This window comes from Lissotriton vulgaris, chromosome 1_2, assembly GCF_964263255.1.
Source record: "Lissotriton vulgaris chromosome 1_2, aLisVul1.2, whole genome shotgun sequence".
Lineage (NCBI taxonomy): Eukaryota > Metazoa > Chordata > Amphibia > Caudata > Salamandridae > Lissotriton > Lissotriton vulgaris.
Genome location: NC_141686.1, coordinates 338,504,731 through 338,526,334, shown reverse-complemented (window position 1 = coordinate 338,526,334; position 21,604 = coordinate 338,504,731). Strand labels below are relative to the sequence as shown.

Below are 21,604 nucleotides of genomic sequence, written 5' to 3'. Positions count from 1 at the left end.
GAGAACCCCGACCAACTTCCACCCAACCCGAAATTAACTTTCAAAAGGGCCTTTTGGACCTTCCTTGTTAATAGGACCATAAGAGCCCCATCTGGTGGGACTTTAACAACAAAATTCCTGACTTTTAAGGACAAGCCATCATTTGAGACTTTTATGGACGAAATAGAGCCCCCTCTTGCCAAAACTTTATTTCTCAAATTTAGATATGGGAACCTTTTAATAAAGACAACCTTGGCACGTTGGGCCAGGAGCTCAAATACCTCATCCATAGCAACAGATGAAATCTGCCCTATGTGCGAATGCCACCAGATAGAAAACGAGCTTCATATCCTCTTTTTTTGCCCTGCGAATGCACAGGCTAAAAAAAGATGAATTAAACCAATATGCCTACTGTTAGACGTGAGGTTATGCACACAGGCTTTGAGAATACTTATAACTAACACAACGCAACCAATAACATTTAGTGTTAGTAGATTTTTACATTCTATTTTTTTCCTAAGGAAAAAAATGGGGCATCAACTGTAATTGAGATCATCCGTAGAGACAGAATCGGACCAGCTTTTAGTAATTAATGGGGGGTCCCCCCTAGAACTTAATGTTGTTTGTATTCCGACTGTTTTTTTAACATGTAATGTATTTTTAGTTAATGGTTTTAAAATTCTATGCTGAAATGTGTTTCTTTAATTGTAATGTACATGCATTGTTTCTTTTATGGCAATAAAGCCGAAATAAAGAATTTTGAAATGAAATGAAATGAATGCTATATTAAGTTTCTTGTTATACGCTTGTGCTCCTGTGCTCATAAGGAGTTAAGGGGATTTATTTAGTAATACATACACATATATTTTGAATATATAACCTGTGTGGTGTCCTTTCTTTTGGTATTAAAAGGCTTTCATTTGGTAAAACAGCTGGCTTCACATGCCCTCTTGAGTTTAGCCTAAGACTGCTTTTGTCCATGCCACCCTAGGATAGCTGGTCTATTAGGTTAACTTTACAACCATCACCATAAGGGTTGTTTGGACTGGTGCAAGGTGCTCACTAGAATAGTGAACATCATATACCAGGCCAACTTCTCACAGGTGGCCCCATACCTCTGGTAACAATAGGTTCTGCACGAGGTCTCAGCATACGAATGTTCTCCAAGTGTGTGTGATCATGCCTAGGCAGTTCATTATTAAACGCGCCAATATCAGAGGTGGCCCACAGCTGCATATGTGTTATCGATAGAATGTGCGCTGATCATTTAGAACAACAGACACAGTGTCCAAGATAACCTTGACTGGCATTCTATATTTTCTCCACGATATTTTGGCAGGTCGATATTTTGCTCCTCGATATTCTGTCAGTGATCCGCTCCCTGTACAGACAAAACTAACGAGGCAGTTTAGAAATGCAGAAAAACAGCTTTCTCTCATGTGAAGCAAAGTACTCAGCCTTCTCCAAACGATTTAGGCCCAGATCTTTGTACTGGGGTGAATGTAAGACATTGTTCTACATTCTGTCCATCAACTGTGTTTTTGCAATTTTCACCCCGAGTGTGCTGGGGATGCTCAGACGTGAGTCCCAGGCTCTCCACATCAATGGAGTCAAGCTATCCAGGCTTAAGAAGGCTGATAGCCAGAAACCGGTCCTTGGATGCTTGATTCCGGTCTAGGTAAGACATGGCTTGGTAGTTCGGGCTGGACTGTTCCCATGAGGCACAGGGTCAAGGCTGATTTGCATATAGCCATTGTTTGACCTAGGGTGGTGTGGAGTGCAAAAAAACGATGGATTTAGGCCCAGCTGTTTGTACTGGGGTGAATGTAAGACATTGTTCTGCATTCTGTCCATCAACTGTGTTCTTTGCAATTTTCACCCCGAGTGGGCTGGGTATGCTCAGACGTGAGTCCCAGGCTCTCCACATCACTGGAGTCAAGCTATCCAGGCTGAAGAAGCCTGATAGCCAGAAACCGGTCCTTGGATGCTTGATTCCGGTCTAGGAAAGACATGGCTTGGTAGTTCGGGCTGGACTGTTCCCATGAGGCACAGGGTCAAGGCTGATTTGCATAAACCCATTGTCTGACCTAGGGTGGTGTGGAGTGCAAAAAACGATGGATTTAGGCCCAGATCTTTGTACTGGGGTGAATGTATGACATTGTTCTACATTCTGTCCATCAACTGTGTTTTTGCAATTTTCACCCCGAGTGTGCTGGGGATGCTCAGACGTGAGTCCCAGGCTCTCCACATCACTGGAGTCAAGCTATCCAGGCTTAAGAAGGCTGATAGCCAGAAACCGGTCCTTGGATGCTTGATTCCGGTCTAGGTAAGACATGGCTTGGTAGTTCGGGCTGGACTGTTCCCATGAGGCACAGGGTCAAGGCTGATTTGCATATAGCCATTGTTTGACCTAGGGTGGTGTGGAGTGCAAAAAAACGATGGATTTAGACCCAGATCTTTGTACTGGGGTGAATGTAAAACATTGTTCTGCATTCTGTCCATCAACTGTGTTCTTTGCAATTTTCACCCCGAGTGGGCTGGGTATGCTCATACGTGAGTCCCGGGCTCTCCACATCACTGGAGTCAAGCTATCCAGGCTGAAGAAGCCTGATAGCCAGAAACCGGTCCTTAGATGCTTGATTCCGGTCTAGGAAAGACATGGCTTGGTAGTTCGGGCTGGACTGTTCCCATGAGGCACAGGGTCAAGGCTGATTTGCATAAACCGATTGTCTGACCTAGGGTGGTGTGGAGTGCAAATAAACGATGGATGTAGGCCAAGATCTTTGTACTGGGGTGAATGTAAGACATTGTTCTGCATTCTGTCCATCAACTGTGTTCTTTGCAATTTTCACCCCGAGTGGGCTGGGTATGCTCAGACGTGAGTCCCAGGCTCTCCACATCACTGGAGTCAAGCTATCCAGGCTGAAGAAGCCTGATAGCCAGAAACCGGTCCTTAGATGCTTGATTCCGGTCTAGGAAAGACATGGCTTGGTAGTTCGGGCTGGACTGTTCCCATGAGGCACAGGGTCAAGGCTGATTTGCATAAACCCATTGTCTGACCTAGGGTGGTGTGGAGTGCAAAAAACGATGGATTTAGGCCCAGATCTTTGTACTGGGGTGAATTTAAGACATTGTTCTGCATTCTGTCCATCAACTGTGTTTTTTGCAATTTTCACCCCGAGTGGGCTGGGTATGCTCAGACGTGAGTTCCAGGCTCTCCACATCACTGGAGTCAAGCTATCCAGGCTGAAGAAGGCTGATAGCCAGAAACCGGTCCTTGGATGCTTGATTCCGGTCTAGGAAAGACATGGCTTGGTAGTTCGGGCTGGACTGTTCCCATGAGGCACAGGGTCAAGGCTGATTTGCATATATCCATTGTCTGACCTAGGGTGGTGTGGAGTGCAAATAAACAATGGATTTAGGCCCAGATCTTTGTACTGGGGTGAATGTAAGACATTGTTCTGCATTCTGTCCATCAACTGTGTTTTTTGCATCCTAGTTTAAATGACAAAAGTTCCTATTTTGCATTAAAAGCACAATGTAAAAACGAGGCTAATCAATAACAAGGTAATGGATCAGGTAATGATTGTAAATAATAAAGAACAGGATGACATTGCCCAAAATTGAGGGAACGTATAGGTGAAAAGAAATATATTTTTTCCTTTCCTCACTATAAAACCTGCAAAAGAATAATGAATGAAGTTCTCCTTGATGGGAGCTTCTGTCACAGGGGCATGCTGAGAGCGTATCAGTGGAGTAAACATTAGGAGGAAAACCCAACATAAAAGGAATACATTTTAAACAAAACCTCAGCACAATATACCTAGAATAGGCCCATGTAACAAAAGAAATGTAGGTGATGTCAGTAATATATAGTGTGGGTGCTAAATTGTATTGTATTACCCTAGTCTTAGTACAATTAAGGTCCCATCTATCTCTCATACATTTTCCTAATATTAATTCATTCAATTCAGCCTTAGACACAGAAGTACATGTGACTGGTCTATCAAATATTTCACCCATGCCAATTGAACATAAAATATTCTTTACATATTGAAGCCATTTTATCTTACCTATTCCATCTAGGTTTAAAGAATATCAATATCCTGAGTTAGTTTTAGTGATTCTCTTTTCCAAATAGAATGCCATAATAGAATCGGGGCAGAGATAATCTTATCTGAAATATACGGTACATTCAGGTCAGAATGACAGATATAAGTGGAGCAGGATTGGGGGCCACCTGCTAACCTTTTTAAAAAAACTATTCTCGACTCTTTGTAAAATGGATGCATTGGCTATTCCCCAAACAGCTGCCCCATAGGTGGCAACAGAGATTGATTTAGCCTCCTAGATCATTTTTACTGTTGCAATGGGCTTAGAGCAAAGCTTCTTTATAGAACCGAACAGGGCTCCTATGCTTCTTTCCATAAGAAGGGCTCTGTTCAACACCATATTTACCCATGTAGTTTTGAAGTCAAAGAGTATTCCCAGATAAGAAAAGGTGTCCACCACGTCCAATGTTCTCCCTTCAATAGTCAATCTAGGTTTTTCTTTTGTCTAGCTCCTACCACCAGCACATAACACTTAGATTCATTAACGTCAAGGCCCAGATTGTTCATAAACTTAGAAAAGGAAGTTATTCGACTTTGTAAAGTATTGCGAGTCCAGGACAATAGGACCTCATTGTCTGCATAAAGGAGTATCGGGATGGGAGTTGTGCCAGCTAGAGGGACATCTCGTGTAGGCTAGGACAAGTCTGCTTCTACTGCGCTGGAATTTAAAGAAAATAAAAACGGGGCGAGAAAACATCCCTGCCTCTCACCACGGGTGATCCCTAAGTGACTTATTCATTTACTCTGTCTCCCATTACGGACGCAGGCTGAAGCTGGAGAATACATCTCACACATAAAATGAATTATGGACTAATCAATAGCCAAGCGTTCCATTAATAACCATAATTTTGCGTGGACCACTCAATCAAAGGCAGCTGACAAGTCCATAAAGGCTATGTAAATATGACCATTCTTTGCCACAGTGTATTTGGCTATTAACACATTTAAGTTTAAAGCTTGATCGACTGTGCCCCTTCCATTTCTAAAACCATATTTAGCAGGAGATAGAGTGTTTCTTTCCTGGGCCCTAGTTTCTAACCTCTTCAAGAGTAAACAACCCATTAATTTTGCTGGATATGGGTCTATAATTCTTAGGATTGGCCATAACCCCCTTTTGATATCTTGGGATGATTAAAGTCTTCTTCCAAGAAAGAGGACCTCCTTTTTAAGTTAGAACTTTAAAAACATTGGTAAGTAGTGGGGCCATAGATGCTGATTGGATAAAAAAGAAATCATAGGGACCCCTTCGGGGCCAGAAGCCCTCCGTGTATTACACTGCTTCAGAGCAAGTCTCATTTCAGACAAGCTCAATAACAGTGGAGCCTTAGTGATAGGTGTAGGATGACCAGAGTACAGGCGCCATCGAACCAAGCTACCGTTCTACAGGGCCTCTGCGTACTCAAGTGAGAAGAATTACTATGAATTTCATCTAGAATCTTTTCAAAGGCCAAGGGAATTAACATATTAGAGGGATCAGAGTCTAAACAAATGGAAATTTTTTGTGCATCTTGGTGACTACTGTATACGTAAATAAGGAGGTATAAATCTTGCACCATTTCAATACCACACCATTTTTTAAAGGTTTGTTCATTCTACTTCTGTTACAGTTTCTACCGTGTGTCCATTACATTTAAAACTAAACGGATGGATGGTCACTAAAAGGCCAGTACTTGGTATTGACATGGGAGAACTTTGCTCTTTAGAAGAGTATGCCCAGGAAGACGTTGTATCTAATTTACTTGATTTGCATCCAGTGAATTTGTAATCTCCAGATTGTTAATTAAAAGTTGTCTGTTTAAAGTATTACCATAATCAGTTCAGTTCAGTTCAAATTGCTTTTATTCGGTTTGTCAAACACATCCATATACAAGACAGTAAAACATATATTTGTTAAAAAACATTAATAGTTAAAAAAAGCATCAAAGTTACAGATCTGGTTACAACTCATGGGTGGAGACATCGTTATATAATGCAACAAAATTATCCTTGGTGTACTATGCATCCCTCCTTGATACTATACATATGTACCATGCCATACTCCTTTTTAAAAGGGGTTAATATTATATTTTCGGTTTATCACATTATACATATTTACGCAATAAAGTAACAAAGTAACAGGTGCAGATATTTTGTGCAAATCTTGTTTCGGTGCAAATGTATAACAATAAAGTGCAATGTGCTTCCAAAAGAGGATATTATTTAAAACGATTCTCCCGCTAAAGCAACATTTCCAACTGGTATAAAAATAAAAATAAATTATGTGCAATTTTGGGCAATAAGTTAACAAATGAATAGATGCTATACAAATTCTACACAAGTTGACTCTAGTGCAATTACATAAGGAGTGCTTAGTACTGCTAAATTTATACATATACAAACAGGATAAAATGGGACACAGCTTATGACTTTTTGTATTTAATCGTGGGGGGTTTGCATCAAAGAATTATAGATTTCCTAACGGCTATACATTTCATTATATACAATGTGACAGAAAAGCAATTATCTGGACCTTCTAAAGATGATATTAATTTCATAGCTGATTTTGTGGAACGAGCATTATATTTTAAAAAGATAGGTTTAAGATAAAATTTCCTTAAAAAAAGATAACGTTTGCAAAATAATAAAAAGTTGCAGCAACTTTGTCTTGAGGTATGGTCACAAGGACATACGGAGTTTGAACTAGTTTTCATGTGTGGAAATGCCACCAGATGATGCACAATTCCAAGCCTTAGACGGGTTAAAACAAATCGATGGGAGTTACGTGTGACTATAGAAAGATATGCCTGGAAGCCTTTGTTTAAATTTAATTCCAAATAAAATACAACAGTAGGTAGCTTCCTAGACAACCTTGCCCTAACCTCCTTCTTGTGAAATAAAAACCTTTCTTTTAACTGCTTCTTAGAGATTGATGCTGCAAACTCAGGTGCAGAGGTGATATTACAGTCAAATGAGATGTTGTACCAGTAATGAATGTATTTAAGCCACGGGATATGGGAAAAGTGTTCAAGCCTCAAGCAGTCTCTAATGATTTTTTGTGTGAATTGCTTTTCAGTTTTCGACCACATAGATCGCCAGAGTGTCAAAGGGCGTAGAGCGGCTAAATCCGAGATATAATTGAGCCCTACTTCCTCGCGTGCAAGTTCTGTTGATGCTGAGGAGGGGACACACGATAATTTCTTGAGGAACTTGTTTTCATCGAGTTGTACCGATTTTCCGCAATGGTGGCCCCAGATTCCTGCCCCATGCAACGCAGATGAAGCACATCTAGCGTTATATATAGCTATCATGTCCTTTATTCTTCTGGACCCCAACTTGGTCGAAAAACTGAAAATACTATTAGTGTTCCTGCTCATTTTCAGGCTTATATTATCATGTTCAGTTATCCATTTCCCATCCCCTGCAAATGTTATCCCAAGATAACAGAAAGTTTTAACTAATTGCATCTTGTCTTTTTCTATAAAAAATGAACTAGCCGACTTGGCTTTCTTTCCACATGTCATCACAAAGGTCTTGGTTTTGTTAATTATAAGTTTCCTACCCTTTATACATTTAGTGGTTATCGATGAGTCGCTGCAATCTGAGTTGGGAGGGAGATAATAAAACAGCGTCATCCGCATATAATAAAATTGGGACCGCTTCCCCATCTATAAGCGGGACATCCGCTGGAATCTGGCCTAGGGTTGAGTCTATTTGGTTAATAAATAATGAAAATAAAAGAGGTGCCAAGACACAACCCGGGCGGATGCCTCTTGTAACCTTAAAAAATGAGGTACACTCGCCAGATGAACCATATCGTACCTTACAAGATAACCTCTCATAGAGCCTCGCTAAAAATTTACTATTTTCTTGGGCGCACCCAGTTCAAGTAAAACACACCACAATAACGCGTGGTCTATGAGACCGAAGGCGCTGCTCAAGTCCGCGAAGCAGAGGAACAAACTTCCCTCCCTAGCAACAGTGTATTTATTAATGAGGAGGTCAAGATTAACACACTGCGCTAAGGTTCCTAAACCTTTTCTGAAGCCATATTGTGCTTTGGATAAAATATCATTCTCTTCTGTCCATGTTTCCAACCTCTTTAACATAATTCTGCTCATTATTTTGATTGAGGCGTCTAGCAGGGAAATGGGGCGATAATTACACACCTCAGATTTAGATCCTTTTTTAAAAAGAGGGATAATTAGCAACTGACCCCAAGTTATCGAGAATCGACCCTCCATCGCCACGTTAAAAAACCTTGCTAAAATGGGGGCCCAAAGGTTCATTTCTGTTTTATATAGGTCCACAGGAACCCCATCAGGGCCTGGTGCTTTGCCTCCTTTACTGTTGACTAAGCCCTCATAGACCTCATCTAGGCTTATCGACAGTGATATTGGCAGCCAAATGGAGGCGTTGCACATAGGTAAATCTAAAATAGACCTATCTGGATTAAAAATCTTCATAAAATGTTCGGTCCATGCATTGCATTCTACATAAGAAGTTATTTCGGGCACCTTATCATTCTTTAGAAAAGGGCTATTGATGGTCTCCCAGTAAAGTTTGCTGTTGTTTGTATCTGCCGCTAAGTTAAGGTTAGTCCATGCCTCATCTTGTAGATCTCTTTTCCTATTGAAAATGGCTACTTTATACTCATTGCGTAATGTTTTAATAATTATGTTATTTCGGGGTTTGATACTCAACGCTTGTTTTAATTCATGTAATGCCAAAGTACAGTTTTTGTCAAACTAACCTGAGTTTGCAGAACTTTTCCCACGATTCTTTTAGTGAGTAGGCCTTCTATAGTTTCATTTATCTTTACAAAGTTGTCAAACAGAATGGTCGAATTAGCTTCATCCCTAAGGCAATACTCTATCTCTGTGCGACATTTCTTCACCACCTCCATTTGCATTTTTTGGGGGTCAATGCCAGCCCATTTAATCCTCATACCATTTGGTCTGGAGGCTACAACGTTATTAATATAGTTGTTGTCATTAGGTTGCTTATTTCCCCAGCACAATAATGATATGGATATACTGTTATGGTCACTCAGGGGCTGCTCTGTAACCCAAAGTTTGGAGTATACAGTATTGCTAGAGAGCAAGATGCGATCAATATTAGTGTTCGCATTCCTGCCTGTAAAAGTTGGGCAGTTAATGTTGTCCTTGTTCTTGGTGCAGCTCAGCAAATCCAGGTCGAATTTAGCTAATAATTTATTTAAGGCCGTACCGTAATTACAGTGGGGAAAATGGAAATCATCACCACCCTCCCCGTTACCAGTCTCTTTCCTAAGGCCACAGGAATTGCTCATGACCAATGGGCAGGGTATGATGTTAAAATCACCTGCCCAGAGGATAATGGCCTGTTTTCGGGACAATGCAAGAGACTTATTAATTTCATTCTCCAGTGGGTAAAGGATTTTCCCACTGTTGATATCAAAAATATTATTATAGAAATTGATCAGTATTAGGTCTTTACCTTTATTGAACTTTAATCGTAACACCTGACTATTATTATCTACTGGAGTGTAGCTTTTGATTTTGCAGGTAACTAGTTTGTTTGATATCAGCAGAAGGAGACCACCTTTTGCTCTTCCAGCTGCAGAGCCAACTGCATTTAAACAGTTTGAGGTATATCCCTCTATAAAGATAGGCTCCTTACACCATGTCTCCTGGAGGCAAATGATATCATAACCTACAATGATGAAATCCCTCCAGAATAGTGTATCCAGCTTTCTTTTAAGGCCTGCTATGTTCCAAGTAATTAGGCTATATCCCAATTCTAGGCCTGAATCATCTTTAGATAGAGCAAATGTTTCTACTAAAGGGTTTATGGGCGTTACTAAATTTGTTTGAATTGGGATGGCTGATGCCCTCTCTGTTATAATAGATAAATCATCCTTATTAGTAGTATAGATGATAAGTCTACACAATTCAGATACTACTGTATCAGACTGGGGATAGATTACCGTAAGCTCATTACCTACTTCCTCTGGATCTTTCTGTTGGGACCAAATGGGGGATTTAGCCTGAGTTATACCTTCGGACATTGTATGTCAATCGTTGTCCTCTAAAGAATCGAAGGCCTGAAATCTGTTATATGTTGGAATTGTATAGCAGGAACAGGACATGGGGAATGCTATTGTTCTACCTGTGGTGGGATTATTATTAGTATAGTGTTTAGGGTCCAGTAAATTTCTGTAAAAATATCCCAGTGGGAGAAGGGTCATATTGAACTCCCAGGCTGATGGGGGTGGCGCATAGGCGAGGGTATTCTCTGCCCAGTGGGGGGATCTAAAATGTATCATTATACAGTCCCCCTCAAACTTTTTCCTAAGGGTGCCTACCCATCCCACCCTTTGGGTTAATATAATCTGGTTGGCCCCTGCCTCTGGAAAATTACAGCTATTAGATAGCCAGTAAAGAGTTTTATTTTTGAGTGCATCATAGGTTTCCACTTGTCCCTTCTTTAATTTGGGGACATTTACAAGTACCGCAACATAAGCACCACATTCCGGTGGTAGGTTAATAGAAGCTGGGATCTGTCTAACAGAATCCGTTATTGGCTCTTTGTTATCTCTGCTAACTTGTTCAGCTGGTAATCATTTTTCTTTTCCTTGAGTACCCTGATCTATAGTTGGATGGATATTTTTTATCTGATTTCCTACATTCTGATTGTTCGCTGGAATTTTACTCTGATTTGACGCCATATTGGGATTGTTATTGGTCACAACTGTAGCTCCATTCATTTTATTGTTTTTATCTTTATTTCTGTTATATGCCTCTGTACTCGATCTTCTTTCCATTTACTCAATACAGTGAAGTACAAAAACATGCACCACAAATCTTACCTACACATTTTCCACACAAATATAGATGAGTGAGTTCTGTTGGACTAGATGGGCATGTTCAGGAGAGGTCCTTTTAGGCATTGTTTATGTAAAAATGCCTGAACCTATATATACTATAATTGCTACCACTCCTGTCATTCACCTCTTTTTTTTATAAGATCTTTATTAATTTTGACAAAGTGACAACATTTGCATTGGCATGACGATACAATCCAACAATGACATTGCAAAATAACAGTGATTTGAATGACTCCTGTCATTCATCTCTTAACCTGGGAATAGGAGGCTGGGCCTGTCCTCAGTCAGGTGGAGATGAACGTTTTGAGTTTATCCAGCAAAGTTTAGCTCTGCTGATAAAGCACAGTAAATCCTGACCACGTTCAGTTGTTGTACAGATTTTTTAGTTCACTGTAGGAAAACATATGGCTGGCCAGATTGAGTAAAGAGGGAAGCATTGCCCAGCTTTTTCAAGCCATGCAGAGGATCCAACATCTTGGAACTAAAGGTCAGAAATGTGCTGGCGCATTTGGATCTTATATACGACCTTTTAGGGATTCATAAGGGTTGCCTGCAGTACTCTGGAAAATGTATGACCGCCATGGGTGACATTGAGTATTCCATGCATATAATGTAGCAAAGTGGCAACACACTCCCTCTTGCATTTGACATCAAATGTAAATGAATGCCTGGGTGGTAAACCACCCGCAAGTGGTAGGGAACACCTGTCTCTCGGACATCTTTCAAGTGCTCACCTTCCTTTTCCCCCAGGACCCCCCCCCCACCCCAAGGGGCGGCAATCTGAGGGATAGCCCCAGGCGCCACAAGCTCTTGCTACGCCCCTGCCCATGTGAAAGGCACAGACAGGGTCTTTGCAAAATAGAATCAGCTAGTATGAATGAATGAATGAAACTAGTTTTTATAGAGCGCAGCGTTCACTCCAAGGAGCATCTTGGTGCTAGATGATAGAAAACTGAGGGGAAGACGGGAGGGGAAAGGGTGCAGAAAAGGATGGTTGCAGGGGGATCAGATGAGTGCCAGGATTTCCTGGTCTGAAGTGCTAAAGATCCGAGTTTTTAATAACTTTCTAAACATGGACTCGTTGTTGGTGTGTCTTAATTGGGTGGGCAGAAGATTCCAAGCTTTTGCTCCCAGTGTAGCCAGGGTTTTCCCCCCTCGAGTTTTCATTTTGAAATGGGGGCTGGTAAGCAAGTTCTGGTTGGAAGACCGCAGAGTTTGTTTAGTTTTGTAGGGTCTAAGATGATTTCTAAGATACATTGGCCCACTTCCAATGGTGGCTTTATAGGTGATGGTTAGGATCTTAAACAAGATCCTTTTATGGATTGGTAGCCAGTGGAGGGTTTTTAGGGCATCGGTCGAAGATGACCGTTTGGGGAGTCCCAGTACCAGCCTGGCAGCGGCATTTTGGATCACTTGCAGTCGTTTTATCACCATTTTTTTGTTCCAGCATATAGCCCATTGCCATAGTCAAGGCGAGACAAAATTAGAGCCACTGCCACAGTTTTTCTAGCGTGCAGGCGAAGCAGATCAAAGAATTTCCTCAACATTCTTATTATTTGAAAACAAGTACCTGCAACTGTGAGTGCCTGTTTGTGAAAGGACAGCGAAGGGTCGAATTTAAAACCTACGTTTTTGGCTGTGTCCACTGTGGCAGGCGGTGGATCTGAGTTAATGGGCCACCATAGGGTTGGGTTAAAGTTGTTAGCTTTCCCAAACAGCATAATCTCTGTCTTGGAGCTGTTACACCTGAGATGGTTTGACTCCATCCATTTCATGACTGAGGTGAGGCAGTGATGAAATCTTTCTTCTGCCGCGGTGGAGTTTTTATCCAGGGTCAGAATCAATTGGGTGTCGTCTGCGTAGCTGATTGCTTCAATATGGAAGGAGTCAATCAGTGTGAGCAGAGGGGACATGTATAAGTTAAAAAGGGTCGGACTCAGGGAAGATCCCTGTGGGACGCCTGAGGACAGTTGTTTTCCTGTGGACTTGTATCTACCCAAAGTGACGACCTGGTTCCTGTTTCTAAGAAATGAGGTTAACCATTCGTGGGCTTTGTCGTTTAAACCAATTTGCTTCAGTCTATTTATCAGAATGTCATGAGAGACCATATCAAAGGCCGCAGAGAGGTCCAACAGAATGAGCACCGCCTCCTTGCCTTGATCTAGTACCCATTTCAGGGTGTCTGTGGTGTGGAGCAGTGCTGATTCTGTTGAATGCCCTGCTCTGAAACCTGATTGATTGGGGTGAAGGCAATTGGAGTTTTCCAAGAACTCGTTCAACTGAGTGTTCACCAATTTTTCCGCTATTTTACTTAGACATGGGAGAAGGGAAATGGGTCGAAGGTTGGAAAGAGTGGTGGGGTCAGATATTTTCTTTTTTTGGAGAGGTTTGACCGGGGCTATTTTCCACGGATCAGGGATTTTTGCTGTTTCAAAGGTAGAGTTGATAATTTGATTTATGATCGGGTTCACAGTCTCAATTAGTGCGTGGAGAATCTTTGGCGGGCAGGGATCGAAAGGGGATCCTGATTTACATGAAAGAATAGCCTTCTTAGATTCATCTAAACTAATTTTTTTTAAACATTTGAGTTCTATTGTAGGACCTGGGTTTTGGGCTGGGGGGTCTTGGGCTATCCAATCAGAGAAATTGTTTTTTAACTCACTGATTTTATTTTCAAAGTTCTCTTCGATATCATTACAAAGTTCTTGTGAGGGGGGTATTTCAGAGTCTAAGCTAGCTGGGTGGGTGAAAGATTTGACTATTTTAAAAATAGACTTTTGGTTGTCATCTGCCATTTCAATAAGGTGCGTATAGTACTTCTTTTTTTCAACCTTTATATGTAGATGGTAGGAATTTAGTCTTAATCTAAAAGATTTCAAATCTTCTGTTTTGTAGTGCATTCTCCATATTTTCTCTAGGGTCCTACACTTATCTTTCATTGTTTTTAATTGGGGTGTGAACCAGGGAGCTGACTTACGTTTAGTGTTCTTACCCTTCTTCCATGGTGCTAGCGTGTTAGCTATCGATAGCATCCATTTATTAAACAGATTATTGTCTTATCTGGATCATTTGTAAGGGTGGGTTTAGTGGATTCCGCTAACTGTAGTAGGTTGGGGCTAGCTAGCAGATTTTTCCAGTTGCGGACAGGCGGGGTGGTGATATCATGCCCTATTATGGGTCCGTTTTCATAGTATATATTAAAGGCACCAGTTTGTGGTCAGTCCAGACAAGGGTGGACGGGGGAGGTGTTACTATGTTAGTAGCATTGGAGCATATATGTGCACAAAGTTGAATAATGGCTGAAAGGCACATGCTAACTTAGTGATGTCGATAATGTCCCTACCAGCCACATGACAATGCAATTGGAGCAATGACTGAGACTGAACAATGCTATTCCTACATAGAGAAGGAAGCCATCACTGTACACTGGGAATGCTGTCATTTTCATCTGTATCTATATGGCCAGCCGTTTGCAGTCTACACTGACCTCAAACCCATCATTCCTCTGCTCCTGGTATCATCTACCAAACCCCCACCCCAGATCAAGAAGTGAATTTTACAACTGCAGGACTATCATTTCACAGTTGAATTTCACCCAGGTGCTCAAAACCTCGCAGATTATGTCTCCCGGTATGCCAGACCGACCACTGAAAGCGAAGAGCGGGATGCGCAAGAAGTGGAAAAATACGTTTGACTGGTCGTTAAACACTCCTGACCACGAACCATCTCGTTGGAAGAGATCATCCAAGCTACTTTAACAGTTGAGTGTATCCCACTGGGCATATCTTCCATGAGATCTGGAAGCTGGGATATCTTGAGGAATAAGTCTACCTATTGCACAAAACAAAGTTGACATTCAGTTCCTTGTATAATGTTTGCACTGAATTGGTGACATCCCCCGAAGGCTGTTTCATGAGAGGCTTCCGGCTGGTGATTCCCAGAGCTCTTCAATGAGTGGTGGACCTCGCCCATTTGGCCCACCAAGGAATTGTCAAGACCAAGTCTCGACTGCGATGCATAGTCTGGTTTCCTGTTCTAGATGTCCTAAAGGAATGAACTGTGCGCCAGTGCTCCCTGTGTCAGGCTACCAGACCTGCTGATTCACCTGAGCCTGTCCTTACAAAAGACAACACACCTTTTCTCTGTCAAAGAGCTAGTGCTGATTTCGGTATCTCCCCCTGGCCGGCACATGAAGGTTATGGATGATTTTTTTAAGTACCCTGAAGTCGAGCTCATGAAGTATACCACCACTAGTCAAACCATACCAATTTTTTTTATACCTCACTCATGGCCTGCTGAAAGAATTGCGTATTGCCAATGGGCCCCCTTTCTTTTCAAGGCAGGAAATCACTGAATATTTACAATGCAGGGGAGTTATTCACAGGAAAATAACACAGAGGTGGCCTCAAGCCAATAGGGAGGCAAAGCGGTTCATGCGCACACTAAACAAAGTGCTCAGAATTGCATTGGCCAATGGCCAGGATGTGGATTGTGCGCTCTGTGCTTTCCTGACTCCCCATACAACGACCCATGCCAGTCCAAGTTCTCTAAGTATGCATCGCACAAGTGATGTCATTCCCTCCGTGGAAAAGCCGTCTGCTGTGCACCAAAGGGTCAATAGGAATATGCAGAAACTCAATATATGGAGCTAATCTTGATGATCCAGAAGCTTTGAATGAAATAAATTAGGAACTGGCTACCTGGCTGCAACCAGTGGTGGTATGTGGAGATTTTAATATAAACTTGCTGAATAGAGCAATACAGGATGGGTATGACAAGTATAGGGGGCGAAAACCAAAAGTATTTAAGGCATTGTACAATCTAGTTAGCGATGAAGGATTAGTGGATGTCTGGGGAAGTTTGAGGGTACAGCATAGTGGGTTTACATTTTATTCCTACCCCCACAAGAAGTTGGTCAGATTGGATTATTTCTTCGCACCAGTATCATTACTGGTTGGTGCCACAATAAGTGTTTACCCCAGGATTACATCGAACCACGCACCTATTGTATTTGAACTACAAGGATGCCCCAATAGACCTAAATGTTTAAATTTTACATATGATCGAAAGTTGGGGCTAAATAATGAGTTTAAAGTCCACATTGATAGGTGGATTCAATTTTTTTTTCAGAATAACAAAGGGACGGCCGCAGTTGGGGTAATTTGGGATACTTTTAAGGCCGGTTTCCGTGGTGAATGTATGAGTTTTTCATTCTGGCAGCAAAAGAAATGTAAGCAAGAGTTGGCTACGCTATATGGACGCTTGACTCAGTCTGAAATTTTATTGACGAACGGAGTGGCTAGTGGACTGACTGATCTAGCTCATTTAGAGAATGAGGTGGCAAAAGATAGGGCCAACGTCTTGGGGTTTTGGTGTGCTGAGAACGCAAGAAAATACTTAACGTCGAGAATGGAAAAACATGAGTATGGTGAAACAATTGGGAAAAGGTTGGCTGTCCAACTACGTATGAAGGAGTCTGCTAGAAATATTCAGGCACTGAGAGATCCTACTGGGGTACTGCATTCCGAACCCCAGCAGATTCTGAAGATTTTCCAGCAGTTTTATTCTGAATTATATGCACGGCAAACTGTGTTAGATACGGGATCAGATTGGTTAGAAATGTTTGAAGAAGGTTTAAAGGTATTAGATCCTACATTAGCAGAGGAATTGGAATCCCCAATATCGGGGTTGGAATTGGAAACAGCAGTAAAAAGTCTTACGTTTGGTAAGGCTGCAGGCCCTGATAGAATACCTTGTGAGGTTTATAGACAGTTTTATAATATTATTAAAGACGAGCTGTTAATTTTCATGCAGATGGCTCAGCTGGGCTTTCCTCCCAAATCATGGTCAGACGCCACAATAGCTGTGTTTTGCAAGACGGGTAAGCAGCCTGATTTAGTGGGATCTTATCGTCCTATATCTTTATTAAATGCCGATAATAAAATCTACTCCAAGATCTTGGCAAATCGATTATCAGTAGTTATGGCGTCTTTAGTCTCACAACAACAGCACGGCTTTATACCGAAAAGGGGAACTGTAGATCATGTCAACAAAGTAATTATGCTTTTTGATATTGCGGCAGCGAAGAAAAACGATTTAGCGCTTATCTTACTTGATGCTGAGAAAGCGTTCGATCGTGTTCATTGGGGCTATATGTGGAGACTTATGGATAAAATGGGATTTGGGCAGAAATTTATTGTTGCCTTACAGTCTCTTTATTTAACCCCTATGGCTAAGATCTCTGCTATGGGATTACTTTCGGACTCTTTGAATATAACTCGTGGAACTCGCCAAGGCTGTCCGTGCTCTCGCCTTTTGTTTGCCCTATATATCAACCCTTTTATTGAACAATTGATTAGAAGCGGACTGATTCCACCTTATCGAGCATTGGGTTATACTTTTTCTGTTTTCGCGCACGCGGACGACATTGCTGTGGCAACAGCAAATCCAGCTACAGCTATTGTAGAGATAGAGAGATTGGTGAAGGAGTTTGGTAATGTATCGGGATACAAGCTTAACGTATCCAAGACGCAGTTTTTGTGCTCTGATACTTTAGTTTGGCAGGACGAGAGGGTAGTTAAAGAGGCAATGTATTTAGGGATACAGCTAAAGGCGAATATGGCCGAATTGGTCGATGGAAATTGGAGCTCATTGATGGCTAAAATTAAGAATTCTTTAGATAGATGGGAACGATTACACCTTACCATCATTGGTCGCTCAAATATTATAAAAATGAATGTACTACCAAAGGTTCTTTACCTGTATAGGTCAATACCTTTAGAAATATCTAGAAATACGATACAGACTTTACAGTCGATGTGTGGCAAATTTATTTGGAATCCAGGCCGACCTAGACGAGCAATGAAATAAATGATTTTACCTCTAGTTAGGGGGGGATGGCGGTACCTGATTTTTTCTTATTTTATGTAACTTGTTTTTTATTGAAGATGAGAGTATTGATTACGGGTGAAACAGTGGCGGATACGGCTACTGCTCCTTCCATTTTTGAAATGTTGCTACGCCCAGTTGCAAAACAATGCTTATTTATTGAGCCGGATGAAAGTTACTATAAACGGACTCGTTTTAAGGTATTGATCAGTGCAGCTAAAGTCTGGAAATGGCTTGCTAAAGTAACGGCAATTGGCGAAATCTCTTATTATACTCCTTTTAAAGCCTCTAGGCACCTTCCAGGGATATTTTCTGATGATATGGCAATAAAGTGGCAGAGGAAGGGGGTTAGATGGCTGGGGATTTACACATGGATGATGGGACTCATAAGTCATTTGATGAGTTAAAGGAACAATTTTCTTTCCCTAGAACTTATTTCTTTAAATTTCTACAAATACGGGATTACTTATTTCGTGGCAAGATTGCACTGCAAAAAAATAAAGTAGTTGAAGGGGTTAGAAAACAGATTAAAATAGGAATGTTGTATCAAATATTGCTTATGGGGAGAACTGATGATCTTGACAATGTAAGGCTGAAGTGGGTTTGTGCATTAGATGAACCAGATATAGTTGTAGAAGATTTGCTTTTGCTGTCTACTGAGGCATTAATGTCTGCAAATTTGAAAGCCCAATTTTTTAAGACGCTGTTTGATTTATATTATACTCCCGTTCGGATGGCAAAATGGGGGGAGGGAATGAGGGTACATGTTTTCGTTGTAAGGCTGATGGCGCAGATAGTACACATATTTTTTTAGCTGTGTTAAACTTCAATGTTTTATAGCAGAAATTGGAAAGTTTTGTCATTGGTGATTAAAATACCTATAGATATCACACCTGCCATGATGCTACTGGGGAAAATACCCATAGACAGACATGTGTGTGCACAACTTGACAGTTTGAAAAATGCACAAAATTGCATTTTTCAGATTATTCGCAAATTACCATGAGGTTTAACCTCATGGTAATTTTTTCCTCCTAATTGCGAATTCGCAATTTTTTAAAGTGTCATGCATTGCATTTAAGGAATCGCAAAATGCAATTCCTTAAATGCAATCGCAATTTGAGAATTCGCAAATATTTGCGAATTCTTAAATTGCGAGGGCCTTGACCCTTCATGCATTCCAAATGAGGATTTTGCAATCGCAAACGGCTGATTTTTTCGATTCGCACCGTTTGCGATCGCAAAATCCTTTGATGCATGTACCTGTGTGTCTCTTACCCGTGGTGCAAAGGACTAAACAGGACAAGTTACACACACACAAGTTCAGGAATATACAATTGGTGACATTTTCAATGAAGATTGCAACATACCAAAACCCTTTAAACAGTATTACAGCACATATATAAATGGGAATAGTCAAACACAAGAAGAGATGGGAGTAGCCAGGCCAGATGCACCACTTAGGTGACATCTGTTACTAAAGAAGAAAGACTGCTGTGATTAGACAACCTGGAGCTAATAGGGCCCTGGGACCAGTTGGTGTCACTCCCTACATCTAGGGGGCCATAGATACTCACATGGTCAGGTTGCTTGCTGATCTGGTGACCACTTTAAGGATTCTGCCTGTGCCTCAAATCCGACACTAGACGCAGGTGCTATTTTAAATTGGGGCAGCGTTGGGGCAACGTTGTGGCAGCGTTTGGGGCAGTGCTATTTTAAATTGGGGCAGCGTTGGGGCAGCGTTTGGGGCAGCATTGGGGCAGCGTTGGGGCAGTCCAGGTGGACATGGGGAGGCGGTTTCAGATATGGCTGATATTTTACTATTGAAGTTTGATCATTTCGTGTACTTGTAGATTGCCATATCTCACACTTGTGATTTAATTAAATAATTCAATGAAGATTGCTGAGTGATTTTCACTGCAATCCCATGCAATGGAGCATTGCTTTGTGTCTGTGTTTCTTTGTCCCTAGTTAAAATAGGAATTACAGAATCAAAAGTTAGATAAAACCACTTCATCATTGTTATTATCCTCATGAGAACACAAAGTAACATTCAGAGCAGAGAGTGTGACAGTTGTCTTACGAGTGTGTGTTTTGCCTCCCGCTGTTCCTGAAGGCAGGCATGTGCATGGATCTTTTCAAATTTCGCTTTTTCTTTCTTACAGAAAATACATGTTGCTGCCAGAAAAAGAGGAAGAGGCCATTCAGTGTGATGTATTAAAAGAGAAAGGTGGGTAGAAGTGCTTCCCACGCTGTGCCCATGACTGCCAGACATGCCTGTGTTTCTGTTCAGCATTTTTATCTAGCAGTGCCTATAGAGCCGGGAAACAACTTTTACAACGCGAATTGTAGATGGCGATACATTGACAACGCAATCATTAAAACGACCGCGTTGTTACAACACAGTGCTATTACAACGCAAGTCGTTACAACGATTTGCGCTGGATGGCGCTATAGTCTAAGGAATAGTGATATAACACCTTCCCTATTGTTAAACACACTGCAGTTGGAATACTAAATCATACTATTCCTAAGTACCGCGCGCCATCTAGCGCAAGTCGTTGTAACGACTTGTGTTGTAATGGAACTGCGTTGTAAAGTGCTATTTTCGGCTCAAATACACCGCTAACAGTGAAGGTTACGTATCTTGTCCTGTGACTATCACCTCAGACATTTACTCTTGCTACAGAGATAGTTTGCATTTTCTTTATTTCTATTCCAGCGCCTATCTGCCCACACGCGTCCTCTATGAGTATATCTCACTAGTGTATGCTGTAGACCTTTGAACTCTCTACCATTCCTGTGTGACTCTTAGAGTATATCCATTCGTATCCCTTCCCTATGTATATAGAGATAACTCTAATCACTAGTATGTGCAGTAGACCTTTGTACTCTCTACCATTCCTATGTGACTCTTAGAGTATATCCATTCGTATCCCTTCCCTATGTATATAGAGATAACTCTAATCACTAGTATATGCTGTAAACCTTTGTATTCTCTACCATTCCTATGTCATCCTTAGAGTATATCCATCCGTATCCCTTCCCTATGTATATAGAGATAACTCTAATCACTTGTATTTTCAGTAGACCTTTGTACTCTCTACAATTCCTATGTGACTCTTAGAGTGTATCCATTCGTATCCCTTCCCTATGTATATAGAGATAACTCTAATCACTAGTATATGCGTAGACCTTTGTACTCTCTACCACTCCTATGTGACTCTTAGAGTATATCCATCCGTATCCCTTCCCTATGTATATAGAGATAACTCTAATCACTAGTATATGCAGTAGACCTTTGTACTCTCTACCATTCCTATGTGACTCTTAGAGTATATCCAACATAGCTTTAACGGCTTCAACGGGTCTGGCGGCAGGAGTTCGTGGGAGTTTTTAAAAGGGGGGGCGATTGAGCTGAGCCACACTTCTCTATTGCATTAATTGCACTAATTGGGACTGAGATTGATGCCCCCCCAAAAAAGAAAAAATGATGAGAACGACAAGCTGGAGGAGGAGGAGCCAACCCTGCAGAGCTTGCCAACTGCCGCACCTCTCTTGACCTCGCAGAGGATCCGTCCTAGGCTGAGCTGAGTGGAGCTGGCCGGTCTGGTCTGCAGGCCAGTGAACCGTGACCTGGACATGGTCAAGAATCCGGCGCCGAGTTTGCTGCCGCTGTAGCTTGCCGCCTGGTGCCTAGAGCCCGAAACGAGCCTGTAACTTGAGCCAGGGGTCCGAGACTGATTGAGCACGGTTGAGCCTGGAGCCCGGAGCATGGGGT

General features: G+C 41.6%; 1 protein-coding gene across 1 annotated transcript in view; it reads left to right on the top strand.

The window, feature by feature from the left end:
• Window positions 1–21,604, top strand: part of LOC147736704 (GTPase IMAP family member 7-like) — a 300,921-nt gene that overhangs the window by 63,660 nt on the left and 215,657 nt on the right. Inside the window, exon 3 of the mRNA XM_086953428.1 lies at window positions 19,989–20,053. Within this exon, the coding sequence (XP_086809554.1) occupies window positions 19,989–20,053 (65 nt within the window). The remainder of the gene's footprint in view (window positions 1–19,988; window positions 20,054–21,604) is intronic.